Here is a 27043-nt window from a genome sequence, read left to right as displayed (position 1 = left end):
TGCTGCACGTCATCACCAATTTCGGCAAATATTCGGGCTTCTCCATCAATTGGTCCAAATCAGTAATGTATGGGCTCCACGGCCCACTCCCTCCTCTCCCGAGGGGATACTCGATTGATGTGGCCCAGGACGGATTTAAGTACCTCGGTATTTTTGTCACCCCAGACCCCAAAATCTTTTATGACCGTAACCTAAAGGGCCCGCTACAAAGACTCCATAGCGACATTTCACATTGGAGATCGCTCCCTCTGTCTCTCCCGGGCAGAGCAGCCCTCTTTAAAATGCTTGCACTGCCTCGCTTTCCGTATGCTTTACAGAATTGCCCATTTCCCATTGCTGACTCATATTTTAACACACTAGAGGGAGACCCCCGCCTCCTGCTATGGGATGGCAGCTCTCCCCGCATTGCTCTCCCCTCACTCACGCAGGGGTGGTACGATGGTGGTATTGCCTTACCAAATATGCGACTTTACTATTGGGCTTCTCAATTGACTGTCATTAACTCCTGGTTGTATGGTCCACCAACAAACCCTGCTTTCCACCTTGAACGATACAAGACGGGCCGCGAGGGCTACCTGGGGTCCTTGTATGGTAAACCCTCCCGTACACGCTACACAGGCCCGATGTCCCACACACTAACAATCTGGCACCGAGCGAATAAGCGACTCGGCTGGTCTGACACACTCACGTTATCCACTCCGCTCTGGACCTCACATAAGCTAGGCTCCCTCTGCCACTGCCATGGCTTTGACAAATGGGACATGATCGGCATCTCTGCCCTGGGAGACATGCTTCACAAGGGCAAACTACTGACATTTGAAGAGCTCCAGAAGAAATATGACTTAGCCCAGTCTGAGGCCTTCCGCTACCTCCAAATTAAGCATGCCATACTCACTAATGTCCCTGGTCTCTCTTCTCTTCCACAATCCTCGCCACTTGAGGATAGGCTGTTATCAGAACCCCTCCAGGCCAAGGCGATATCCTATACCTACCGCAAGCTATGCAATAACATGCCTAACACCTTTCAACCTCTGAGAGACAAATGGCAAGGCGACATTGGGGCCGTGGAAGATGCTGAATGGCAGGCGGCATTGATGTCTCCGCGCGAGTCAGCTATCAATCACAGATTTAGGCTTATACAATTGAAGATATTACACAGAACATACATGTCTGCTCCCCTCCTCGCCAAAATTGGTAGGCGCGCTACTGGTCTCTGTCTCCGTAACTGCGGGCAGGTTGGCACTTTCTTCCACACTATCTGGGTGTGCCCGACGATTCAAGACCTGTGGCAGAAAGCGATTCATAAGATGTCTGATGCACTAGGAAAACCTGTCCCTCTGTCTCCCAAAAGCGGACTCCTTAATGTGTGGGACCCCACGGATCTCACTGCGTTGGTACGACAATGGGCGGCTCTAGGCTTTCTCTTGTTAAAACGTGAAATAGCAATGCAATGGGGCTCGCCAAATAAACCGCTCTTGATTAAATGGGTTGCTACGATGGATGCATGTATGCTGTCGGAAAAAACTGTATACAAGGTCAGGGGGTGTCCTGGAACTTGGGACAAGAAGTGGGGACACTGGAATGTTTATAGAGGCGAACTTTGTACTTCCCCTACAACTGAAATGGCGATGATCAGGACTGGTCCTCCCCGAACTCGCACTTGTAATGCACCGCTGTAATGTATGCCTTCTATGTCGATATTTGTATTACATGACTGCTAACTGATCATTTACTCTGCTTTTGTTCAATAATATATTTTAAATAAAAAAAAAAGACGGACCATGTGACAAAAAGCAGGATGCCAGGCCATGCAAGGTAGATACTACACAGCATAGAGCTAGACCAGGATTAAGTAGTCTTTTTATGTTTATGCCGGGACCTCTATTTAGACTTCACCTCAGACTTACCCAACGCTGAATTGAAATGGAACTGGGAGCTGGATGAGGAGGGGCCCAGAGAAGTCGAATGGGAAAGACTAAATGGCTAGGAACACAATATGCCAAGTTTCTTGAGCTAGGAAACATACAGGTCTTCGTGTACATCAAGGAGCATTTATGTCATGCGTGAACTCTAGACACCACAAGTAAACTGCAAGTCTCTCCTTGACCAACATCTGTTTCCTGCAGTAACATCACAAATTGAGGCCTATGGTCTTCAGGTGAGGCATTTCCACTAGCACACTGTTAAGAGAAGAATATTGGATTCACTAAATTGCAGAGAAAAGCTTTGGGGGCCAAGCTCTGGATCCTTGTCGAAGGGTGCTGAAGAAAGGAACTGATGTCAGCGCGCAGGGATTGCACCCTATATACTACTCCGTGCACCACACCCGAAGTGTGTTGCCACCACCTAGTTCCATCGTCCGAAAGTGTCAGCTGCCAGTGTGCTGGAGCAGTTGCTGAAAAAGTTCCAGATCCGGTGTGGTGGAATTCAAAAGGTGAGGAATATGCATTTAGAAGTACCCAGCAAAACATTTATATATTCAGAAAATGTTCCCTTAAGTAGGAAAGGTATTCAGGTCAGAGACCGTAAAATGTTTTCCAACAAAAAGGCAGTTAGCTGCTGTAATAGCTCAGAAAAATGTCTCTCAGAGACAGAATTTAAACATATGTTTTAACGCAAACCGAAAGTACTACTGCCAACTATTGATGACCAGTGTCAGGGGGCTAGATAGGAGTCAACATTATTAATGCAAAAAAAAAAAACCACAGTAAAAAAGCATTCCTTGAGCTTGCCTGCAGATCAAATATCACTGGAAATTTACAGCAGTTTACTGAAGAATGAACATTTATTATGTATATATAACATGTTCAGTAACAGAGGAAGAATATCGATTAAGGCCTTAAAACCCTCAAGCCTCTAGCTGGAAAAGTAGGAACAGAACGCTTTATTCATCTGCAAAACCACTTTGTACAAAGTTGTGCATATATGTATTTAAATGTAATCCGACAGTAAAACCTGCAATGTACCTTTGCCATTTTACTCATTTGTTCATGAAAATTTCAGCAAAAATAATATATATCCATTTTTTTTGTTCCAATGGTTCAATGCAAACATGTGAAACAAAACTGTTTCAGATGGGCACACCTCATATATAAGTTACAACTGAAAATACAATTCTTACCTTTTTGAGGTAGTTTAGGAAGAACTCTGGGGCCTAGAGCAGTCTTTGAGGGCCCAGTGCTAATTAATTGAAAAAATAAAAAACTCTTGTTACATTTAATTGCAAGCCAAAATTCATATAATTGAGGTATCAACACATAGCTCTGTTTTAAATACTTATGAGGGTATGTGCCACAAAATTATCTTAAAATACTCAACACCTGTCTCAGGAGATCATTACATCGTTTGTTAGAAATAACTTCTCACAAAATACACATTCCAAGGAATAACTACATGTGTGCTAGAGTTTGATTGAACCTTTTATTCACCTAACACCAACTTATACATAAAATTCTTGGTTTCGAATAACACCACATCATAAAAGCTTTTGTCATATTTTTTTGTAAATGTGTTGAAAATATGTCACACAAAAAAACACATTTTCTTACACATGGGTCATTATTATCTTACATTTAAGATGTAGAAAAATACTTGTAGGCAAAATTATCTTTGCAAACTTTGTTCCTTTTGAAACGTGACAATTTAACTAACTTTTAAGTAATGCTTTTAATGTTAATGACAATAAAATGAATGGAAGAGCTACTTAACTTCGGTACGATATATCTGGTAGAGACACAGTCTAGCCGCAGATTCCTTAACTTAGAATATATCCCCAGGGTCAGACTAGATCCGGAAAATCCTTTTCCATAGTAATACCTCTGCACGACGGGAGGTGGCGTCGCCCGGCTCTGTCCTGACATCGTCCACGGAAGTGACGTCAATGGAGCAATATAAGCCCCTCCTGGCGTGCTGACGTCAGTTTTCTGCAGGAAACTTGTCCGCGCCACAACACGGAGTCATGCACAGAACTGCGATAGCATAGGAACAGTGTGTTAAAAAAGAACAAAATCGTTGAAATATCACCCTGTATCCGAAGGGACTGAAAGAAGCTCACAGAGTACGTGTGGCGAGCAAGGGCCCAACAAAGTGCCAAGCCGTGCCCCACTCCCAGGGGGCAACAAATGAGGCACGAAAGACATGACAAGCCAGGCACAGCTGGTCACCACAGGAGGGAAATTAAAGAACCACAATATTGAAGCAAGATGTTGCAAGACAAGTGACTAGAAGTGAACGACCACTGTAGCACCAAAGAGAACCCAACCCAACCGACTTCCAGAGAAAGAAGTAGGCATACGTGTAGGCGGTGGGAGGGAATTAAAAACAGAGTAACTCCACGCGTGAGGAGCACAGGTGGAACAACATAAGAAGGTGGTAAAAAGTATAGACCTGCACCACCTTCAAATGTGGACGGAGTGGAGAGCCAAGGGGCTCGAAAGCTGAACCACACCCCCTGCGCCAAAGGATGGTGCGAGAACACGCCACCAACCAAACACTAGGATGGAGGGAAGTCTGAAGTGCCCCACGCAGAACAACACACCCTACCCCAGAGTGAGGTGCGAGAGCACACCTCCGGAAGACCAAGGCCACCAGAAAGTGGGGGTAGGTGGAAAAACACCATATGAAAAGGTCTTCGCACAGCGGGGAGGATGGGCGGGCATTAAGGAACCTGCAGCTGAACGGTTTCCCTACCAGATATATCGTTACCGAAGGTAAGTAACTCTTCCATCTGATAGAGACATCTAGCCGCAGATTCCTTAACTTAGAATAGATATCAAAACAATACCCCATAAGGGGAGGGTCTGCGAAACAACAACCAAGTTCCAGGAGAACATATTCGTCAACTGCAGAAGAAAAACGGTGGAAACCGCAATGCCAGGACAATGGGCATCAGACCCATGACCCACCTTAAGGAGTATTAACAAGGGATGGTAAAGACACCAAATCCGACGAGGGACGGTGTGAGAACTCACTCACCCAGACACAGATGAAAGGAAAACAGAACTAGAAAGTTCTGTGCCAAAGTAAGAAACAATGCAGCGAGACCTTCAAGAAGGACGCAAGCATCGGTCCCTATAATCCAAGAGGAACGAAGTTCCAAGGGTCAAAACAACATGACAATGGTAGAGCATACCGCCTGAACACACACCACAGTGGAAACCACAAGGAATAGGGGACAGTTGGAGACTGTCCACCCCAGAACAGGAGCCGCAGTGTGAGGCCAGTGGGTGTAAGAAAAAACACATTAAGGTGTCCTGCCTAGGACATGTGACAGCAGTGGCAGGGCTGAGCCCAGAGCCTAGTGTCAACAGAGACAGATGAGCCACCATTGAGCAAAAGCTCAGGAGGTAGGCATGCAGCCAAATTAATTAAAAGGCACCACTGTGAGTGGATAACCTGAAAGGCTATGAACACATAGAGGACACTATCATGAAGGAATGAAGGAATGAGTACGCAAGAATGGCTGTCACCAAGGCAAAAGCACTTAGCATGTGGGCACCCCAGTGGCTTGTAGGATCCACGATATATCCACAAAGAGACAGGAATGGCGAAACCCATGAGACAGTGGAAACATAGACCACAAGACTGCTCATAAAGGAGGAAAGCCAACACCGCCAAATACCGACACTGTCTACCAAAATGGAGAATGTAGAGAAGAATACACACACAGTAATGCTCCCTAAAGAAGTACCTGTGCCAGAAAGGGAGTAAGCACTCACATCCAGAAAAACATCAGGGGTGGAGCACAGATCCAGTGGCAGAAAGGCATAGACCAGAGCCACTGCTTGAGAACTAGAAATATGCACAGGACAGGAAGGGACAAACATGACCCCATGTCCCGCAAGAAGCAAGGAACCGGAGACCGTGCCAGGGAAGACCACCAAGGGCGCATGTCCACCGAAAGACAGGCAAGATGTGCACAGCGCGATTGCTGAGCAGCCACACAACCCAGAACTTCTGCAGCCCACAACGGGTAACAGAAAAGAAAGGGACGGCCCTGTCACGAAACCAAAAATCCCCCACGAAGATTAAAACCGAGGAAGATGCATATACAGGAGGCACCCATCAAATGGTAGCCCCTCCTGAACATGCTCTGGGAAAACGTCAGCAAGCAACCATGTGTGGTGGCGTATGGCAACCGACCTAGCCATAGTACGACCAACAGAGTCTGTGGTGTCCATGGCAGACCGAATTGAAAAGTGCCCCATATCATGGCCATCACGGATTAGCGGACCACATCGGCATGAGAGTTCTCCGGCAAGAAGGGAGGGCAGGAGCCGTTCAACAACGTTCCACAGGACAAATTGAGCCTGAGCAATTTCAAACAACCTGTTGAGGGACCGGAGTCCCAAGCTGGTGGATGCAAACACATTGTGACCATATGACTCCAACCACCGAGACTCTCGAGTGGGAAGATGCAACGGAACAGGAGTCACAGAGAGAGCTGATATACCACTGCTGAGGTCTTTTGGGAGATCCAGAGAAACAAGGCGCACACCTGAGTAACCGCTAGATAGTGGAAAACGGAATTAGATGGTGTAGGCAATGGGGCGAGTGGTAATACCTCACAACCACTCAATTAGACCAGAAGACTGGTCTGCAATGAATAAGAATAACTGTGCCCCTGCACTGACACATACATAAAACAATTTCAAAGTTTGAGTTAAGTTGTTCACATGTGATAGTAAAATTAGGCACATCAATCCAAACAGATGGTAGAGATTCGTGCTTTGGTAAACAAGAACAGAGTAAAGAAATGTAATTCAATTGGTAGTCAGTTCATCGAGTATCCATTTTCTGTTTATTGTTCCGTTTCATAAGCCAACACGTGTTTCATCGCAGGGAACTACTGCGAATCTTCAGGGCTGGAGAAAGTGGCTTTCGAGATAGAACGAGCTTATTCAACGATAACAGAAGAGAGAGGGGGAAAGAACCGGTCAGTACGTGGACTCAGAAAAGTCAAAAAGGTGTGTATTCGATTTTTGTAGTAAACAGTATCAGCCACGGTTGGGGCTAGGTAAGGTAAGGAATCTCAAATTTCCAAATTCGTTTAAACACTAATTTTTTGCAGTGTGGAGAAAAATCTCGGTAATTCCCGTGTGCGGTGAAAACCGGGAGGAGATGGGTTTTCGTGGTTTAGGCGGGTGCGCAAACAACCACTGACGCCTGAAAGGCGAGGTTCTCCCTCTTGAAGTTTCCCGGCGCCGTGTTCCGGATCACAGAGAGAGCTGCCTGAAGCACAAGTCCTCCAGCTCCAGGATGGAGGGTCAAACAGGCCGGAGGTGGCCGATGGCGATGTGCCACAGCACGATCCACGGGGTCCCCCGAGGAGGGCGTGCCCACGTACTGAGAAGGATGTCAAACAATGACTCCGCAAAAGGTAACAATGGTTCCATGTTCCCCGCGCCCTGATGGAAAATAACAAGCAAAGGCTCCGAAGGACTAGAGACTGAGGGCGGTTCCATCCTTAAAATGTCTGCAGCCCTCCAAAGAGCCCTGACGAATGTCCCACTAGCCCCCGTGGCCCCGCGAAGCAGTGAGAGCAAGTCATCAGTAGGTGATGGACGCAAGCTAAACCGGCCTCTAAATAGAGGCTCAGCAGCAGGATGAGTAGGGCAATGCTCCACTGGCGCCTGCACCAGAGAGAGAAGTGAAATGACTCAGGGGGTGGTGAACTCACCGGGACCACATCCTCCACCAATAAAGCTGGAGACGGTACCGGCGTCGAGGCGACATTGAGCCGGCGTCGGAGACCTGTAAAAAGGCCCCCACTGGCAGAGTGTAGCAAGCGTCAGTGACCTCCGAAAAGGCCCTGACCGCCCAAGTCGAGCTGGTGTCGACGACGTCCAAAAAGGCCCTGACCGTCCGAGTTGAGCCGATGTCGGCGACCTCCGAAAAGGCCTCGACAGCTCGGAGTTGGACGGGCGTCGACTCAACATTCCCCGAGGTGGAAACCTGCGGGAGAGAGTACACCAAAGCGGTGTCGTGCACCGCGCCGCATCCAGCGATGCTATAGGGAGCCTTGGAAGGCTGTGCGATCTATGGAAGGGCCGTGTCCCGACGTTGCGGCGACCCTGGTGTCAGAGTGAGGGCACTCGGTTGGAGCTGAGGGGAACCCACCAGCGGTGTCCCAACCTGAGTCCCTCCCCCTCGTGTGGCCCTGAGCCATGCCAGGGAGGGGGGGGGGGGGCAAATGCTTACCCGAGGTAGGCGAATGACGGCGACGGTCCTGGGACCTGCCCTGAACAAGAACGTCCTGCTGCGTGGATGACTCTGCTGGAGAAGGAAACCTGCATCGCAAGAGGTCCGTGCGAGGCATTCGGGCAGACAGCAGCACCAGGCAGCGTTCCCGCAGGGATTTCGGCTGCAGCTGGCGGCAAGCGGCGCACTCCACGGAGTCATAGTGTTCTCCCAAGCACCACATACAGATGTCGTGAGGGCCCGTTGCAGACATCTGTCGCGAGCAGGACCAGCACGGTTTGAGGCCCGCAAGGGGCAACAAACACACTGTTCCTGGATGCGAGAAGGTGTCGAAAAAAGGCCTGTAAGTAACAAAAACAGAATAAAACAGGATTCCCTTGACCCAACAATCAAGAATAATTGAATGCAGTGATTAACACTACATATAAATACTGAATACTATATTCAATATGTTATAGAAACACTTTATTATAAAAATATTTTTTGTTCAGATTCCATTGTACACAAGATAAAACCGCATAAAGCGTCACAATTACAGAACAATAAAACAAATTCTTACTTCATATATTAAAAAACACATACAATTCACGGGGAAATTGAATATCAACATATTACAAATATGACCAGCATAATAGAGACAGACACAGATGTAAGACACAATTCTTGTCAAATACAAATGTACAGAAAAAACTCCAGCGCATCCAGAACGCCTCCGCCCGACTCATCCTGGATGTCCCCCGACGCAGCCACATCTCCAGCCACCTGAGGAACCTGCACTGGCTCCCCGTCGACAAGAGGATCACGTTCCGGCTCCTCACCCACGCACACAAGTCTCTCCACGACCTGGGCCCCAAGTACCTCAACAACCGCCTGACCTTCTACACGCCCACCCGCCAGCTACGGTCCACCAGCCTCGCCCTCGCAGCCGTACCACGCATCCGAAGAGCCACCGCCGGAGGAAGATCCTTCTCTTACCTGGCTGCCAAGGCATGGAACTCCCTCCCCATCCACCTTCGGCTGACCCAGGACCATCTCGCCTTCAGGAAACAACTCAAGACCTGGCTGTTCGAGCAGTAGCTTACCCCTTCCCCAAGCGCCTTGAGACCCTCCCGGGTGAGTAGTGCGCTATACAAATGGTTTGATTGATTGATTGATTGATTGATACATCAAAATGGATTCAACGACACAGCAGTTAATACATTGATTCAATCAGTACTTAAACCGTTTGTGTCAGTCCTTCGATTGTATTTTAAACAGCGTTGACGCGTTTCGATGGCTTCAAGTTTGTCATACCATCTTTATCAAGACACAAAGTTTCTGTCTCTGTATTATTTCAATAGCTTTTTTCTTCCCTTATTTCTTGGGATTTATATTTTTCGTTCTTTATTCATTCATTAAATTTCTTTGCCGTTCACTCGTTATTGATTTCTGATTGATGCATCACCTCCTCTTGTTTGTGGATTAATTCAACGTGAACCATAGGCTCTAATCGTGAGAAACTATTAGATCGTGAGAAACGCAGGTGGAGTAGCCAAACCACTGGCATTTGATGATCAAGATACAGGCCAGTCTCAGTGTAATAAGGAAGAGCAACTGGTCTGCCACCTCGTTACCATCTTCATTGCGGGGGACATGCTAAAGACCTTGAAGAGCATCAAGATGAGAGGAAAAGAGTAACTCCTTTCTCTGAAAATACTGCCCTTGAGGCAAGGGGAAAAGAGGAATGTCATCCTCAAACTTGTTGTGCGCCTTTGCAATTGTATAGTGAATCATTGTGCCTGCCCTAGCTGAAGCCAGTTTGGGATCTGCAATCAGCGTCACTTTAAAATTTAGTGCTAGCGCGAACAAAGCCAGATTCTACATTGCTGCAGAAACAGAAAGATTACTAACAAGGTAAGTAACTTTTTCTTCTGATGGACATTTCTACATACAGATTCCTCACCTATGATTCCCAAGCCATGCTGCCTTCAGGAAGGGGAAGTTGAAATGAAAACGAGGAAATTCTTTAGGATCAAGCAAGTGAAACGGCCATACCTTCAAAATCCAAACAACAGTGCTTGGCAAAGACCTGGAGGGTAGCCCATGAGGCCGATTTACATACCACCTGTATCCCAGTAGCCAAGGCCACTATTGAAGACTTTGCCTTAGTGGAATGGGTTTGGATTCCTTCAAGCGATTTTTCTTTGCCAATGAGCAGCAGATCTGGATTCACAGTAAAATCCAACCTTAAAGTGTTCTCTTTTGAACTGCCTTAGCTTTCTAGTTGCCCTTGCCCCAGAAGAAACCGCTGTCACCATGAGGTCCACCCATTCAGGGGCACCATGGGACTCCTGACCATACTGCCTACTCCAGAGGACTGCAACCTATCTACGCTGCACTCACATCCATTCTGAATGCCTCCACCTCTTCTGTGACCTTCCCTAATGCTGGGAAAGACACAACTGTCCTCCCTTTGCTGAAAAACCTTCTGTGTACCATTCAACGTTCTACAACTACAGACCAATCTCCCTGCTACCACCAAATACCTCAAGGACCACCAACTCTTCAACACTACTCAGCCTGGTTTCAGAAACAACCACAGCATGGAAGTACAAGTTACTTACCTTCAGTAACAATGTATCTGGTAGAGACGATTCTAGCCAGATTCCTTAACGTAGAATATCCCCATGTGTGAGACTGGACCCGGAAAACTTTCTTGCCCAGCATCCCTGCGCGCCGGAGGGGGGGGGGGAGTGTGTGGGGGGGGGGGCGGTGCCACGCGACTACGCCCCAAGTCCCCTAGGGGCGTGATGTCAGCGAGGTCACATATAAGCCCCACCCCGGTGCGCTGACGTCCGTTTGCTTTGGAAAACTTTACTGAGCCACAACGCAGAGCCATCACAACAAAACTGAGAAGAGCATGGGAACAGTATGCGAAAACCAGAAAACACATAGAGAGAAATAAAAGGCGAGGCACGCCACTTGACGCCCCAAGACACCAGAAAGCGACAACAGCGGTCAGAGCAGAAAAGGAGCAGAGCACCACACCAGGGAACAACTCGTGCAAGCCAAGGCGAAAGCATCGGGTAGCAATAAGGCACCAGAAGGTTAGAGCAGCAAAGCCATAACAAGAAAGCGCAAAGCGCCACTCAGTGGAACCACCCTGCAAGCCAAGGCTAGAGCCATCCTGAAGGCAGAATCATGTGAAAGCACCTCAACAGAAAAGAGAGAGAGAAAAAGAGAAAAGATGAAGAAAGTCCGCAACTACAACCACAACGGGAAAGCTCACAACCTCTGGACGGAGGAGCAAGTAACCCAATCCCAGATCACCCTACCAAAAAGGGGAAACCCTCCTGAAAGGAGGGGAAGGAGTCAAAGACAGGAACCCATCCGCGGACCACAGTGCCATCTGAAGGGAACAGGAAGCCAAGGACAGGTAAAAGAACCCTCCATGACAAAGACCATGTGGGGAGCAGAAACTCCAACAACAGAGGGAAAGAGCAAGGTAGGCCCCCATGGTAAACTGAAACCAGCTGGAGGGGTGCCTGACCGGAAGAAAACAAAGAAGACACCCACAGAAGACAAGGTACCCAGAAAAGGGCAATTGCAGAAACCCAAGCAGAGGGTCCTCGCAGAAACGGGGAGGAAGGGTGGGTCGTGAAGGAATCTGCGGCTAGAATCGTCTCTACCAGATACATCGTTACCAAAGGTAAGTAACTGGTACATCTGATAGAGACAACTAGCTGCAGATTCCTTAACGTAGAATAGATACCCTAGCCATACCCAAAGGGAAAGAGGGTTGCGAAAGGACCCACCAGCCTGGACTAAACACAGGGCCCCGAGGGGATGAGTCAACCGGACAGGGAACAGAGCCCTCTCCCCCAGGCAAAAAAGAGCCCCCTCATTCAGAAGACCACCAGTCCCAGAGGGGATGTTGAAAGATGAGCAAAAGGTGGCCTGTCCTCCCCCAGCAGGCGGAAACAAGGACAAGGTGAAGGGAGGCCAGAGCACCCCAAGCCCCAGAGGCATAGGCATTGCAGAGGAGCACCAAAAAAAAAGCTACCCAGAGACTCCAAGGAGAAGAGCTAGAACGAAGGCAAGGCCCCTCCCCACCGGGAACACACCCAGTGAAGAGGGCATCCAAGCCTGTCACTGCCGAAAGGCAACGGACAAGACCGAATGGGGCCGCAGCAAAAAGGCACAATGGTGCAGAAGAATAAGAGGTCTGCACTTGCAGGCACAGCTGGAACAAGTCAGACGGCAGCCGAATATAGAGGCCAGGAGGGCCAGGACACACCCCATGGGAGGGGCTGTCACACACGGGCCCACAAAGAAATGGAACCAGGCAGAGTTACAATGCAAAACACAGACAGCAGGCCAGCCCAGGCTAGCGATACCGCAATCCAGAAGAAGGACAGACCGTGGTGCAATGCAAGCCACTTCAAAACCATATAAAGAGGATCGCACCAGCGATATACTGGAGAGCAGAGGCCCGAATGATGACCACACCTCCCAGCACATGACAGAGCTATATAATAGCTACCAAAAACCCCACATAGGGCAAGGTACGTCCCAAGACATGGGAACCCTCTTAGGAAAAGTCCCCGCAGCATAGGACAAACAAAAGGACCTGCAGAGGAACTGCAGACGGCTTGTCAATCAGCCAAGAAGAATACACAGAAGGCCTATCCCAGGGTTAACACTGCTTACCAACAGCCAAAACCACAAGCAGAAGGGTCGGGCCAGCAGCCAACAGCACCAAGGTCCTCACAAAAGGACCGGAAGGCACAAAAGCACACAGAACACACACAACCGGGGCTACTCGCTACAAGGCCGAACAACACAATGGAAGAAGATCTCCCAAAAACCAGAATGACTCACTGGTCACTGAGGGGGAGAAGGAGGAGGTGGGCGAAGCCCCGCCAGAAACCTCTGAATGGCACAGTCCGCAGGGGCGTGGAACAAGAGAAAGCCATCAAAAAGAAGGTCCGCCAGCCGTTCCCTAACGTTCTCCGGGAACACACTATCCCGTAGCCAGGCATGCCGGCGAAGGGCCACAGAAGAAGCCATGGTACGACCAAGCACCTCCGAAATGTCCAGAGCGGAGCGAAGAATAAAGGACGTCAGCTCCCGGCCATCCAACACATGGTTCCACAGATCAACACAGGCACCCTCCCGAGAAACGGCAGACAGAAGGGACTCAGCTGAATCCCACAAGCAAGAAGTGGTCCTAGCCAAGACACACAGCGTGTTAGGCCAGCACTGCCACGCTGGTGGAGGCGAAGATATTGCGGCCCTAGGAATCTAACCAGCGTGCCTCCCATGACGGGGGAGACAACACCGATGGAAGGGAGAGAAAGGCAATCTGTAAAAGAGGGCCCCTGGTAGAAGGGGGAAGTGACAGACGGACAGGGTCATGCGGCGCAGGGTGGTGATGGTGCAGAAGGTGTTGGGGCACCGGGTCCCCCGTGGCGGGCCGCCCCCAAGAGCGAAGTGTGGAGCAAAGCCTCGAAGGGAAGAAGCAGCTCCCGTCCACCAGAACCCTGATGGAGGACCTCCAGAAGATGATCCGTGGGGAAATGAACAGCTGTATCGCCCATGCGCAAGATTCCCGCCGCCGTGGCAACAGCCCGAGCAAAGGCAGCACTCGCCTCCGTAGGGCCCTGTGGTGGGGAAAGCAGCTATTCTGTGGGCGACCGTCCCCCAGTCCCACGGGAGTAAGGAAAAGCCAAGTCCGGAAAGGGGGAAAAGGGACCGAGGAATGGGGAACCTGAGGCGCCTATGTAGGAGAGTGGGGTCTGCAATCCCATGGCCACCCCAGATTTTTGATTTTTGCTTCACTGATTTACGACTTTCCCTGGCTGTGGGCCTGCTAATCAGAAGCACAGCCAAGCTGTTCTCTCTCTAAATTACAATCATGTACCTTAGGTGCATTTTACCAATTGGTACTGGGCCACCTTATCAGTCCCTGTACAGCATACCTTAGGTATCCAGGGCATAGGTGTACCCAGGGCCTACCAGGGGCTGAAGCATGTATTATGCCACCCCTGGCTGGCCACCCAAACAGACACAACTGGCTGCACGACAGCTGGGGCAAGGTGGTGTAAACACCCTTTGCTTTAGATATAGTATTCCTATATCTAACCCTAAAATGGACACATATATTCCTATCAGTCACTCCTATGGCAGGCCTTATCAATCCTGAAGGCAGAGTGCTTGGAATTATGTGAGATGGTGCTCTGGCATGAGCTGAGCCCGTTTGCAGCTTGCGGAACCAAGTCAAAATAGCTGTTCCATGATAACGCTATACCATATACTCTTAGGTGCATTATAATCCTCGCGGTTAAATGCTAACTTTGGTATAGCATTATCAAAACATGTCGAGTAAGGTGTCATACGAATTGGAATACTAACCCCTCGCCAATTCTGGCGACGGGGTTAGCATTCCACCCTTCTAGAGGGACAAGACATGTATGTAACTGTGAACCCCGGTTAAAGTCAGACACAGCCTCAGCTCCACAAAATGGATGCTGCCACCGAGACACAAGTCTGCCCTCCTGCTGCTGGGAGTCCTTCCAGCAACGGAGGCCTGGACAAAGGGTTTCCTGTCAGGGGCGGTGCTAGCACCATCCCAGACAGGATTTTGTGTATCCCAGGTAGGCAGGGCTGAAAGGAAGGTGACTGCAAGTGGCACTCCGGTGCTCACTGTGCATATGCCGGCTCAAACCAGTTCCTGGGGCACACCAGCCCCTGAGCTGGGGAGAGACCGGACAAAGGAGAGGGGTGTAACCACCCCCCTCCTAGTCCCACCCATAGGGCAGGACTTAGTCGCGTGCCAGCCCCTTTTCTTAGGATAAAGGTAGGAGCAGGCCCCCTTCCCAAATTAGATAATCTTGAATCTTGAACTACTTTCCACGAAAGGAACTCTTGACTTTCTCTGAAGACTCTCCCTTGTGGCTAAGGAGTAGCCACCCTGCACCAGTAGGCACCATCGAAGCTCTTGCTGTTTGCTGCACGTCCATCCTCCGGATCAAGACTGCCCAGCTCGACGAGACCCGGATTCCCTGCCATCTCTGACCTCTACCTACATCATCCAGCCCAGCTGAGATTCGTGGGTGTGACGAGACCCGTGGGACCGGCCATCTTCAAGACCTGCACGACGCTTCACCAGCACGACCCCCGAGAGACCCTCGAGTAAGTGCATTGAGGGGCTCCGAAAGCCGCCCTGGGATCTCCCTCAGGAATGGGAACGACGAGGAGCCTTCTTCTACTACGACGCCTGGAGCTTAATCTCTGACTCGCAAATTGCCTTGGGGTGCATTGACTTCCACTCGGCGCAGGCCTCTGAGTCGTGGCCCGATCCCAGGGACCAGAGATAGACCAAATGGGGATCAGAAAGGAAAATGCTACTTACCAGTATGCATCTGTTCTTGGCATGTAGGGCTGCTGACATTCATATGTTTGCATAGATCGCCGCCTAGTGTTGGGTCCGGATGATTGCACCTTGTTGTCTTGAAAGAGTCTTCGAAGTATCACGAGTTAGGTGACTCCTCCCTTGGACTACAGTGCGCATGGGCATCCACTCCATCCTTAGATTGTTTTTCGCCATTGTGGCAAAGATGGAGTATAGAAAAGTAAAAGATGGCCATGCACAGAAAATCCTGCAGCTGCGACAGGTCCCGGGGAGGAGGGTGGGCGATATGAATGTCAGCAGCCCTACATGCCAAGAACAGATACATACTGGTAAGTAGCATTTTCGGTTCGAGGCATGTGGGCTGCTGAATTCATATCTTAGCATAGCCTGTATAGCAGTATCTCCTCTAGCGGTGGATGCCTGCCCCAGCTGCAGCAGTTTGAAAAAGAGTTTTGAGGACAGCTTGGCCTACAGCAGCTTGCTGCTTTGATTGCACATCTACACAATAGTGTTTAGTGAAAGTGTGTATGGTAGACCATGTAGCTGCTCTACAGATGTCTTCTAGTGGAATGTTTCCTAGGAAAGCCATGGATGCCCCCATTTTGCGCGTAGAGTGTGTTCTTGGGGAACTGTTAGAGTGCGTTTAGCTTTGTGGTAGCATATTTGGGTGCATTTAACTATCCATCTGGCTATTCCTGATTTTGAGATGGGGTTACCTTTATGTTGTGGTGAAAAAGCGACAAACAGTTGCTTTGTTTTCCTGAATGGTTTAGTTCTGTAAACATAATATAATAGAGCTCTTCTTACATCTAGTGTATGTAAGGCTCTCTCAGCTACTGACTGCGGGTTTTGGAAGAAAACGGGCAATTCTATGGACTGATTGATATGGAAAGTGGATATGAACTTAGGGTTAGTACGTAGTACTACTTTATTGGCATGTATTTGCATGAAAGGTTCCTGAATTGTTAGAGCCTGTAACTCACTTACTCGTCTGAGTGAAGGGATGGCAATTAAAAATGCCACCTTCCATGTTAGAAATTGCAATTCACATGAGTGGAGTGGTTCAAAAGGAGGTCCCATAAGTCTGGTAAGTACTATATTTAAGTTCCAGACTGGTGAAGGTGGATGTTTTGGAGGGATTATCCTTTTAAGCCCTTCCATGAAAGCTTTGATTGGTGGAACTCTGAACATGCGTTGTCTGTTTTGGAGTATGCTGCTATAGCTGCAAGATGTAGTCTTATAGAAGAGTATGCTAAATTGCATCTTTGTAGATGCAGCAGGCAACAAATAATGCTTTGTATGGAAGCGTCTAATGGATTGATTTGGTTATTATTGCATAAATTACAAATCTTTTCCATTTGGCTGCATAGCATGCTCTAGTAGTTGGTCGTCTTGCCTCTTTGATAATGTTCATACAATCAGGAGGCAAATTGAGATATCCAAATTATAAGACTTCAGGAGCCAGATCGCTAGGTTCAGTTGATTGGGATCTGGGTGCCTGATTTCTCCATAGTTCTGAATTAGAAGATGTGGCGACAGATGCAGTCTTTGATGTGGAACCACGGAGAGTTCTAGGAATGTTGTGTACCATGGTTGTCTCGCCCATGTTGGAGCAACCAGGATCATTGTCAGTGACTGCGGAAGTAGTTTGCGTGCCACTAGCGGAATCAGTGGGGCTGGTGGAAAAGCGTACGCAAATCTGCCTGACCAGTTCATCCATATCGCATTGCCCTGTGACATCGGATGTGGGAACCTGGCGGCAAAGTACTGGAATTTTGAGTTTTCGTTTGTGGCAAACAGATCTATCTCTGGATGTCCCCATTTTCGAAAAAATGGTTGGAGAGCTTGAGGGTGAATCTCCCATTCGTGTATTTGTTGGCTGTGTCTGCTTAACAGATCCGCTATTTGATTGTCTTTCCCTGGCAGGTGTTCTGCTAGGAGAAAGATGTTCTTTGGAATTGCCCACCTCCATATGCTCTGCGCTAGGTGAGAAAGCTGTAGAGAGTGAGTCCCTCCCTGTTTCTGGATATAATACATGGCTGTCATGTTGTCCGTCCAGATCAACACAGCTTAGTTGTATACGTATTTTTGGAATGCTTTCAGTGCCAGAAATATTGCTAGCAACTCTAAGTGGTTGATATGCAGTGTATTTTGCTTGACTGTCCAGAGTCCTTGGACTGTGTATTGATGTAGGTGGGCTCCCCAACCTGTCAGTGATGCGTCCGCTGTTAATACTATTTGTGGAAATGGCTCTTGGAACAGTCGCCCCTTGGAAAGGTTTTGTGGGTTCCACCACTGCAGAGAGTTGTAAGCGCGACTGTCTACCAGTTGTCTTTTAGTTGTCCTTGAGCTTGGTTCCACTGCCGTGCTAGGCATTCTTGAAATGGACGCATTTGAAGTCTGGCATGAGGGACAATGAATATGCAGGAGGCCATCATGCCTATGAGTTGCATGAACACTCGAGCTGGTAAGGAGTGTTGTGGCTGAAACTTTTGAATTAGAGTCTGCATGTTGGCTATCCTGATTGGATTTGGATATGCCTTTGCTACTGATGTATCTATGGTAGCTCCCAGATATTGTTGTATGTGGGAGGGTTGTAGATGAGATTTTGGGTAATTTATGGAAAAACCCAGACTGTGCAGCAGTTGGAGTGTTTGAGACGTATGGCTTGCACATTGGGCGTACGATTTGGCTTTTATGAGCCAATCGTCGAGGTATGGAAACACGTGGATGTGTTGCCTCCTGAGGTGTGCTCCCACTACGGCTAGATATTTTGTGAACACTCTTGGGGCTGTAGTTACTCCAAAAGGGAGAACTCTGAACTGATAGTGTTGACCTTCTATTGTGAACCTGAGATATTTCCTGTGAGCTGGATGTATAGGTATGTGGAAGTATGCATCTTTGAGGTCTAATGTGGCAAGGAAGTTGACGTGCTGAAGTAACGGGAGTACCTGTTGTATAGTTATCATATGGAAGTGCTCTGACAGTATGTATTGGTTTAGAGGTCTGAGGTCTAGTATGGGTCTGAGCGACCCGTCCTTTTTGGGTATTAGGAAGTATAGAGAGTATACTCCTGTTCCTTGGTGTTGAAAAGGGACTGTCTCTATGGCGCCCTTTTGTAGCAGGGATTGGACTTCTTGTTGTAACAAACAAGTTACTTACCTTCGGTAACGATATATCTGTAAGAAACAGTAGTTAGTATTAGATTCCTTACCTTAGAATATCCCCAGGCGTCAGACTGGATCCGGAAATTTTTGCGTAGCAGTACCCTTGTGCGTCGGTAGGCAATAATCACACCAGAAAGTCCTGGAGGACAGAACGGCCAAAGAAGCCATCCCTCCGGACTTGGCTGTCCAGGCAGTAGTATCTCGCAAACCTGTGCAGGGATGCCCACGTAGCTGCCTGACAGATGTCCTGCAAGGGGATTCCCCGGCCCAGGGCAGTGCTAGCCGCCGTGGCCCGAGTGAAATGGGCCCGCAGCCCAACAGGAGGCTCCTTCCTCGCCAAGGAGTAACATGCCTTGATGCACAAGACGACCCACCGAGAGATGGTCCTCTTGTGCACCGCCCGTCCCTTCTTAGCGCCCACGTAACCAACAAAGAGTTGGTCATCCACCCGGAACTGGCGTGTGCGATCCAGATAGAACGAAATCGCACGTTTTGGTTCCAGACGGTGGAGCCGCTCTTCCTCTTTAGAGGGATGCGGTGGCGGAAAGAAGGTGGGCAAGGTGATAGACTGCCCAATATGGAAGGCCGTGACAACCTTGGGCAGGAAAGATAGTCTAGTCCGGAACACAACCTTGTCCGGATGGACAGAAAGGAAAGGGGGTTAAGACGAAAGAGCCTGGAGCTCACTCAGTCTCCTGGCAGAGGTGATGGCAACCAGGAAAGCAGTCTTCAGAGTAAGAAGGCGGAGAGGACAGTTGTGAAGTGGCTCAAAGGGAGCGCACATCAGAAAGGTAAGAACAAGGTTCAAGTCCCACTGAGGCATCACAAACGGAACAGGAGGGAACATGTGTGTGATGCCCTTCAGAAAACGAGTTACAATAGGTGACTTGAACAAAGAAGGTTGATCAGGCAGCCTTAGAAAGGCTGAAAGGGCAGAAAGGTAGCCCTTGATAGTGCCCAGAGCAGAGCCCTGCTGGGCAAGAGAAAGAAGGAAGAGAAGAACCTCAGAAAGAGGGGCAGAAGTGGATCCACAGCCTTTGCTGTGCACCATGCCACAAACTTATTCCACCTGCAGGCGTATAACGATTTTGTGGAGGGCCGCTTGACCGCCAGAATGACATTGCAGACTTCAGGAGGCACGTCAAATGGCCTCAACTGTCGCCGCTCAATCTCAAGCATGGAGGTGGAGACTGGACAGGTTCGGGTGGAGGACCGTCCCCTGCTGCTGCGACAGAAGGTCCTCCTGAAGAGGCAGACTAACCGAGGGATCGACTGACATACTGAGTAGCTCGGGATACCAGTACCTTCGTGCCCAGTCCGGAGCCACAAGGATGACTTGGGCCCGTTCGCGTTTGATCTTCTTCAGCACTCTGGGCAGAAGTGGTATAGGCGGAAAGGTGTACAACAGACTGCAACTCCACTCGCGACGAAAAGCGTCTCCGAGCGAGTGCCGCCTTGGAAATTCCAACGCGCAGAACTAATGACATTGCGCGTTCTCTTCTGTGGCGAATAGATCTAACCAAGGCTCTCCTCACTGCTGAAAGAGGCCTTGCGCCACGTCCGAGTTCAGATGCCATTCGTGATCCATCATGCACCGACGGCTGAGTTCGTCCGCCCTGGCGTTCAGAAAACCCGCCAGGTGTTGAACCGCCAGGTCACGCCCTGATGTTCCAGCCACTGCCAGAGGCGCAGAGCCTCCTGGCAAAGGGTCCACGACCCCACCCTGCCCTGTTTGTTGCAGTGCCACATGGCGGTGGTGTTGTCCGTGAACACCTGCACTACACTCCCCCGGACAGAGGGGAGGAAAGCCTTCAGTGCTAGACGAATCGCCCGCAGCTCCAAAAGGTTGATATGGAGCCGGGACTCCGCCAGAGACCAGAGGCCTCTGATCTCCTCCTCTCCCATGTGGCCTCCCCAGCCCTGGAGGGACGCGTCTGTCACAACTACGTGCTCCGGTTGGGAAAGGGAGAGGGATCTGCCGCTGACCCAATCGCGGTCCGTGAGCCACCACTGCAGCTGCCTCGCAGTGCCCTCCGAGATCAGGACATGGTCGTATAGGTTGCCCTGATGCTGGGCCCACTGAAACTTCAGGTCCCACTGCAGAGCGCGCATCCGCCACCGGGCGTGATGCACCAGAAGGATGCAGGAGGCCATCAGCCCCAGAAGCCGCAGCGTCAACCTGTCCGAGACCCGGGATAAAGTCTGAAAGAGTGGAATCAGAGCCTGAATATCCTGAACCCGCTGTTCGGGAGGATAAACCCGAAACTGCCCCGAGTTGAGAACCGCTCCGATGAAGAGGAGCTTCTGAGAGGGGCACAGGTGTGACTTCGGCACATTGATGGAGAACCCCAGCTGGTGCAGGAGGTCTGCCGTCGTCTGGAGGTGGCTGGCGACTGTTTGGGGCGAGCCCGCCTTCAACAACCAGTCATCGAGGTAGGGGAATACTGAAACCCCTAACCTGCGCAGATGAGCTGCGACCACCGCCATCACCTTTGTGAACACCCGTGGGGCGCTGGTAACTGCTCGTGGCCAACCGTGAACCGCAGGTAGCGCCGGTGGGCCGGCAGGACGGGGATGTGGAAATAAGCGTCCTGCAAGTCCAACGCTACCATCCAGTCTCTTGGGTCCAGAGCAGCCAAGACCTGAGCCAGTGTCAGCATTTTGAACTTCTCATTCCGGAGGAAGCCGTTGACGTTCCGTAGGTCCAAGATTGGGCGTAGGCCCCCTTTGCCCTTCTTGGGTACCAGACAGTAATGGGAGTAGCAACCACATCCTACTTCTGGCCCAGGAACACGCTCGATGGCCCCCTTGGCCAAGAGGGCCGTAACTTCCTCCTGCAGAAGTCGCAAATGAGCCCCCGATACGCGGTGGTATTGCGGTGGCATGGCTGGAGGGGTCGCCTCGAATGGGAGGGAGTAGCCCCTTCGGACGATTTGCAGCACCCACCTGTCCGATGTGACAGTGCGCCAGTGGAGAAGGTGATGGCGAACCCTGCCCCCCACTGGCGTCACATGGGCCTGAAAGCACGGACTAGGAGGGTTTTGAGGCAGATGCTGCGGGGGAAGGTGTGGACTGGCCTCGCCGTTGTCCCCGACCGCCGCCACGGCGGTTTCCACGGCCACCACCGCGTTGGATGTTAGTCTGCGGTGCGTGGCTGGCAGCACGTGTGGGGGCGCCCCTTCCTTGGCCACGAAAGGAGCGAAAGGCACCCGTTTGCTGGCGCGGGGCCGAGAGGCCCAAGGACCTGGCCGTAGCCCTGGAGTCCTTAAAGCGCTCAAGCGCATTGTCTGCCTTGTCGCCAAAAAGGCGACGGCCATCAAACGGCATGTCCATGAGTGGAGCGGAGCCCGCTGGAGGAGTGAGAGACCTCATGGCCATGAGGAAGCACTCTATCTCCTCCGACGTAGGGACCGGAGGGTATGGGGCCGGACGCGATGTCCGCGACTCTGACGGAGTCGCGTGGGCGGTGTCACCCGAACCCCCGGCCGCGTCGCGCGAGCGTCGGGGGGAGTCGGAAGAGCGATGACGTCTCTTGGACTTCTTGTGCTTACCTGACGACTTCGAACCTGAGGAGTGATGTCGACTCCCGGAGCTATGATGGCTCTGATCCCGCGACCGGTCCCTCGACCTCCGTCCGGACCGGGACCTCTCGTCGGAGCAGGTCTTGTCGTCATGGTCGATGCAGAGACAGTGGAGACACCGGCGGTGAGGGTTGGTGACCGACATCAGTCGGTCGCAGTCCTCACAGGGCTTAAAACCTGGCATCCCTATCGGCACCGTTCGGAGTTAAAGACTCGAAAAAATGATCAAACGGGATCGTAAAAAGTTTCGTCAAAAAATGACTAACGTACCACTTTTTCCGGATCTGCGCTGCTGGCGCGGAAAATAGAAGAACTGACGTCAGCATGCGGAGGCGGCGACTAAGTACTCCGACAATGTCATTACAGCGCCCACGACGAACGCGGAGCCGCAGACGACGCCTACCGGCGCGCAAGGGTACTGCTAAGCAAAAATTTCCGGATCCAGTCTGACGCCTGAGGATATTCTAAGGTAAGGAATCTAATACTAACCTGTTTCTTTCAGATAGTGTTATGTGTTCTTTGGACATAGAACGGTGTTCGGGTGGTATGTTGGGTGGAGTAGAAGTGAGTTCCAGGCAATAACCATACTGGATAATTTGTCTCACCCACCTGTCTGTGGTAATTGCTTTCCAGACAGGTAGGAACTGGTTGATTCTGCCTCCGACTGGTGTTAGTTGGTCTGGAGGGAGTGTGATGAAGTCACTGTTTGGGGGCAGTGGAGGCTCGGGTGTTATTGCCTCCACGTCCTCTGCCTTTGTTATTGTTGCCCCTATAACCTCCTCTATTGGAGCCTTTGTTAAAAGTACTTTGGGTATTAGATCTGAAGGTAGAGGAGCTTTGTGATGTGTTGCCTCTTCCTGCGCCTCTATATGAGGAGCGACGAAAGGAACCTCGATGTTGTTGGAATTGAAGTGCCCCCGTTGATTTTGCAGTTTCAGTGTCTTTCTTCATTTTATCTAAAATGTTGTCTCCTGCGGGGCCAAACAGGAAATCTTGGTTTACTGGTTGGTTGAGGATGGTGGATTGCACCTCATTTTTAAAACCAGATATGCGTAGCCACGCGTGTCTGCGCAGTAGAACGCTGGTATTGATAGACCTGGCCGATGTATCGGCTGCGTCTAGCGCACATTAGATGGAGGCATTGATAATGAACTTGCCTTCCTGAATGAGGTTGTTAGCCTGCGCCTTAAAAGTTTCTTGTAGGTGTTGCTATAGACTTTCGAGATGGTCGTAGTGTGCTCTGTCGTATCTTGCTAGAAGAGCCTGTGTATTTGCAATTCTCCATTTGCGGCTTGTTAAGCTACCCTTTTCCCTGAGGCTTCTAGTATTTTAGATTCTTTATCAGGAGGGGGAGCATCTCCTGTTGTCTGTGAGTTGGCCCGTTTACGAGCATTTGCAACTACTAATGAATCTAAAGGCAACTGTTGTTTTATATAAGTAGGGTCTGCTGGGGCTGCCCTATATTTTTTATCAATCCTCGGATTGAGCACCTGCGCCCTAGCAGGATCTTTAAATATGTCTGGCGCGTGCTTTAGGACCCCTTTAAGCATAGGAAGTGTTTTGACATTTTTTTCTGAAGTGGGAAAAGTGTCGAAAAAAAATTCCTCCTGTATAGGGTCAGTGTGCATGTCAACATTGTGATATTTTGCTGCCCTGTCTATAAGTTGATTAAACATGATAGTGTTGTCTGTAGGTGACGGTTTGTAGGGTATGGGGAAGTGTCTGGGATGGGTTGCGCTTCGTCAGGATCATTTTGGTCATCCCATGTATCATCTTGTGGATCAGGATCCCCTGGTTCATCATAAGTGTACTGAGGATCTTCCCCCCATGTCCTCTTCCTCATTGTAATCAGAATGTGTGGGAGAGTAAGGTACAAAAGGCATATCAGAAAAAAAGGGGAAGGAGTAAAAGGTCTTGAGGGAGATGTCCCAAAGTCTTTTTTCTTTGCAGGAACAGGAGAAGGAGTGTCTTGTGGTAAGGGACTCTTCTTTCGGTGGTAAACTACCACGTGTCCTGTTTTAGGGTCTATATATAATTTTGGTTGCTCTTCAGTCACCGGATCTGGATGGAAGAGTTCTTCCTCGACAGTCCGTGGCTTTAGCGTGGAAGGCTTTGGTTTATTGACTTGTTTTGGAGTCTTTGGCTCAAGGGCCTTTGGTGTTGGAGCTCCTTTTGGCTCAACTGCCGATTTTGGGTCGGTAACCTCTTTTGGTTCGACGCCTTTTTTCTTTTCAGTGTCGTTTTTTGGATCAGCGCCCTTTTTGGGGTCGAGGACGGCCTTCGGATCGACGGGAGTTCTTGGTTCGGTACGTTTTTTGTCCGAAGCAAGGGTTTTTTTCGGGTCGATAGTCTTTTTTTGTGTGATCGGCACCTTTTTTAGGATTGTCTCTTTTGTTAGGATCGACGACCTTATTGGCCTCGACGACCTTCTTCGGTTCCGAGGGCTTCTTGGGCTCGACAACGCTCTTCGGTACTTGAGGTCTTCTTGGGCTCGACGACTTTCTTTGGGTGTACGCCCTTCGGATCGACGACCTTCGTCTTCGGGTCGATGACCTTTGGGTGGACCACCCTCCTTTGTTCTGCGCCTCTCGGGTCGACTAGCGTTTTTGGTTCGACGACCTTTGGCTGGAAAGCTCTTTTTGGCTCGATGTCTTTCTTCGGGCCTGGGCTTATGGAAGGCGTGTGTTTAGGCTTCGGAGCCGAGCCGAGAGGTGGGGTCTCCGAAGGAATATCTCGATCTTGGCTAAGGCCATTCGGCCATGCTTTGACCGGAGCCTTCTTTTTTGGGCTAAGCGAAGTGGGGGGCTGAGTACTCACGGTTTGCCCCTGCGTGATCTGGTCATCGGAGTCCGATTGGTCCTTAACAGTGACGATCTCAAGATCGGAGTCGGCGGCTTCGGGGAGATCTTGTTCGTCCTCGAAGATGTTCTCCGGTTCCGGTGCCGACTTCTGCATCTCTTGCCTGGCAGCCCGTCGATTCCTGATGGTTTTCTTGGATCGGAATAGGGCACACGCTGGGCAATTTTCTTCTTTGTGTTCAGGTGACAAACACTTGTTGCATACTGTATGCTTGTCAGTATGCGGGAATTTGGAGTGGCATTGTGGGCACCTTTTAAATGGACTCCTTTCCATCGACGAAAGTCGCACGTGGCGTCGATAAGGCCCAACGGCCCGCATCGACGACCGGATCAAGATGAAAAGTTTAATGGAGTCGAGTGGTACCGAGCTAAAACAATACCGTCGAGTTCGAAGGCCTTTTGGCCTTAGAAAGTAGTTAGTTTTGGTTCCGAAGTTGGAGTATAGGAAATAACATCCGAACCCAATGGTGGAAAAAAACTATCTAAGGATGGAGTGGATGCCCATGCGCACTGTAGTCCAAGGGAGGAGTCACCTATCTCGTGATACTTCGAAGACTCCTCCAAAACAACAAGGTGCAATCATTCAGACCCAACACTAGGCTGCGATCTATGCTAAGATATGAATTCAGCAGCCCACATGCCTCGAACCAAATGTTTGTCTGTGACGAACCAGTTACTTACCTTCGGTAATGATGTATCTGGTAGAGACACAGTCTAGCCGCAGATTCCTTTACTTAGAATATCCCCAGGCGTCAGACTGGATCTAGAAAACGTTTACCCCCAGCAGTACCTCTGCACGCCAGGAGGCAGCGTCGCCCGGCTCCGTTCTGATGTCGTCCACGGAAGTGACGCGGGGGCGATCGCATGAATAAATTCATTAAACAAGCAAAGGTGAGCCGTCAATGTCTGTTTCAGCAAGCCAATGAAAAAGAGGCGGAAGAGCCTTGAAACGCGTCGGCACAGAAGAAAATTAATGGGGACTGTGGTGTGAGCTGAGGCAAGGCTGAGAATCAGCGGAGCATGGTCGAGTGCCCTTCCAATGCTTCCGGGCCATTGTTGGAAAAAAAAAAAAAAAATATATATATATATATATATATATATATATATAATGAAGGAAAAATTAAAAACAAGGGGAAACTCGAAGAGCACGCCCTAGATAAAGGGAAGTCGTACAATAGGTACCAAAGGCACTGGTGTGCAGCTTAGCAGGACAGAACAGTGTTAATAACACTGAAAAACGACATCACCCCTGAAAGGGACGGAAACGTGGCCCCCCACAAGACAGGCTGGGACACTGACCATCACACACACAAGGAGGAGTGAGAAGAACAAGTTACTTACATTCTGTAACAATTTATCTACTTACGCGCCGCCCTCGTGCACTGATGTCAGATCTGTACATGACTTTCCACGCCAGGAACACAGAGCCATGCAAGATACTGAACACTGGTGCATTGAAACTAGGGCCCTGAAAGGGATGACCTTAACCCTAGAAATCAGTTCGCAGAACGGGGAGGATGGGTGGGGCGGTAAGGAATTTACCAATAACTAATGTTTCTTACAGATATATCGTTACCTAAGGTGAGTAACTTGTTCATCTGAAAGAAACAAGTCAGTGATAGATTCCTTACCTTAGAATAGATACACCAGCAATACCAACCCCGGTGGCGGGTCTGCGAACCAAGATCACACCAGGAAGTCCCTGAGAACAGAACGGCCAAAGAGGCTCTCTCTCCGGACTTGGCCGTCCAGGCAATAGTGCTAAGTAAAAGTGTGCAGCAAGGCCCACGTAGCCGCCTGACAGATGTCTTGTAAGGGGACACCACGTCCCAATGCCGTAGTGGC

At 49.9% G+C, this 27043-nt stretch overlaps 1 protein-coding gene across 3 annotated transcripts in view; it reads right to left on the bottom strand.

The window, feature by feature from the left end:
- Positions 1-27043, bottom strand: part of ASAP1 (ArfGAP with SH3 domain, ankyrin repeat and PH domain 1) — a 2040747-nt gene that overhangs the window by 172454 nt on the left and 1841250 nt on the right. For all 3 annotated transcript variants that reach the window (XM_078686749.1, XM_078686753.1, XM_078686750.1), the window contains one exon: positions 3122-3180. In XM_078686749.1, the coding sequence (XP_078542875.1) occupies positions 3122-3180 (59 nt within the window). The remainder of the gene's footprint in view (positions 1-3121; positions 3181-27043) is intronic.

This window comes from Lissotriton helveticus, chromosome 4_1, assembly GCF_964261635.1.
Source record: "Lissotriton helveticus chromosome 4_1, aLisHel1.1, whole genome shotgun sequence".
Lineage (NCBI taxonomy): Eukaryota > Metazoa > Chordata > Amphibia > Caudata > Salamandridae > Lissotriton > Lissotriton helveticus.
The sequence above is the reverse complement of the archived record's forward strand: the minus strand, read 5'-3'. Positions and strand labels throughout refer to the sequence as shown.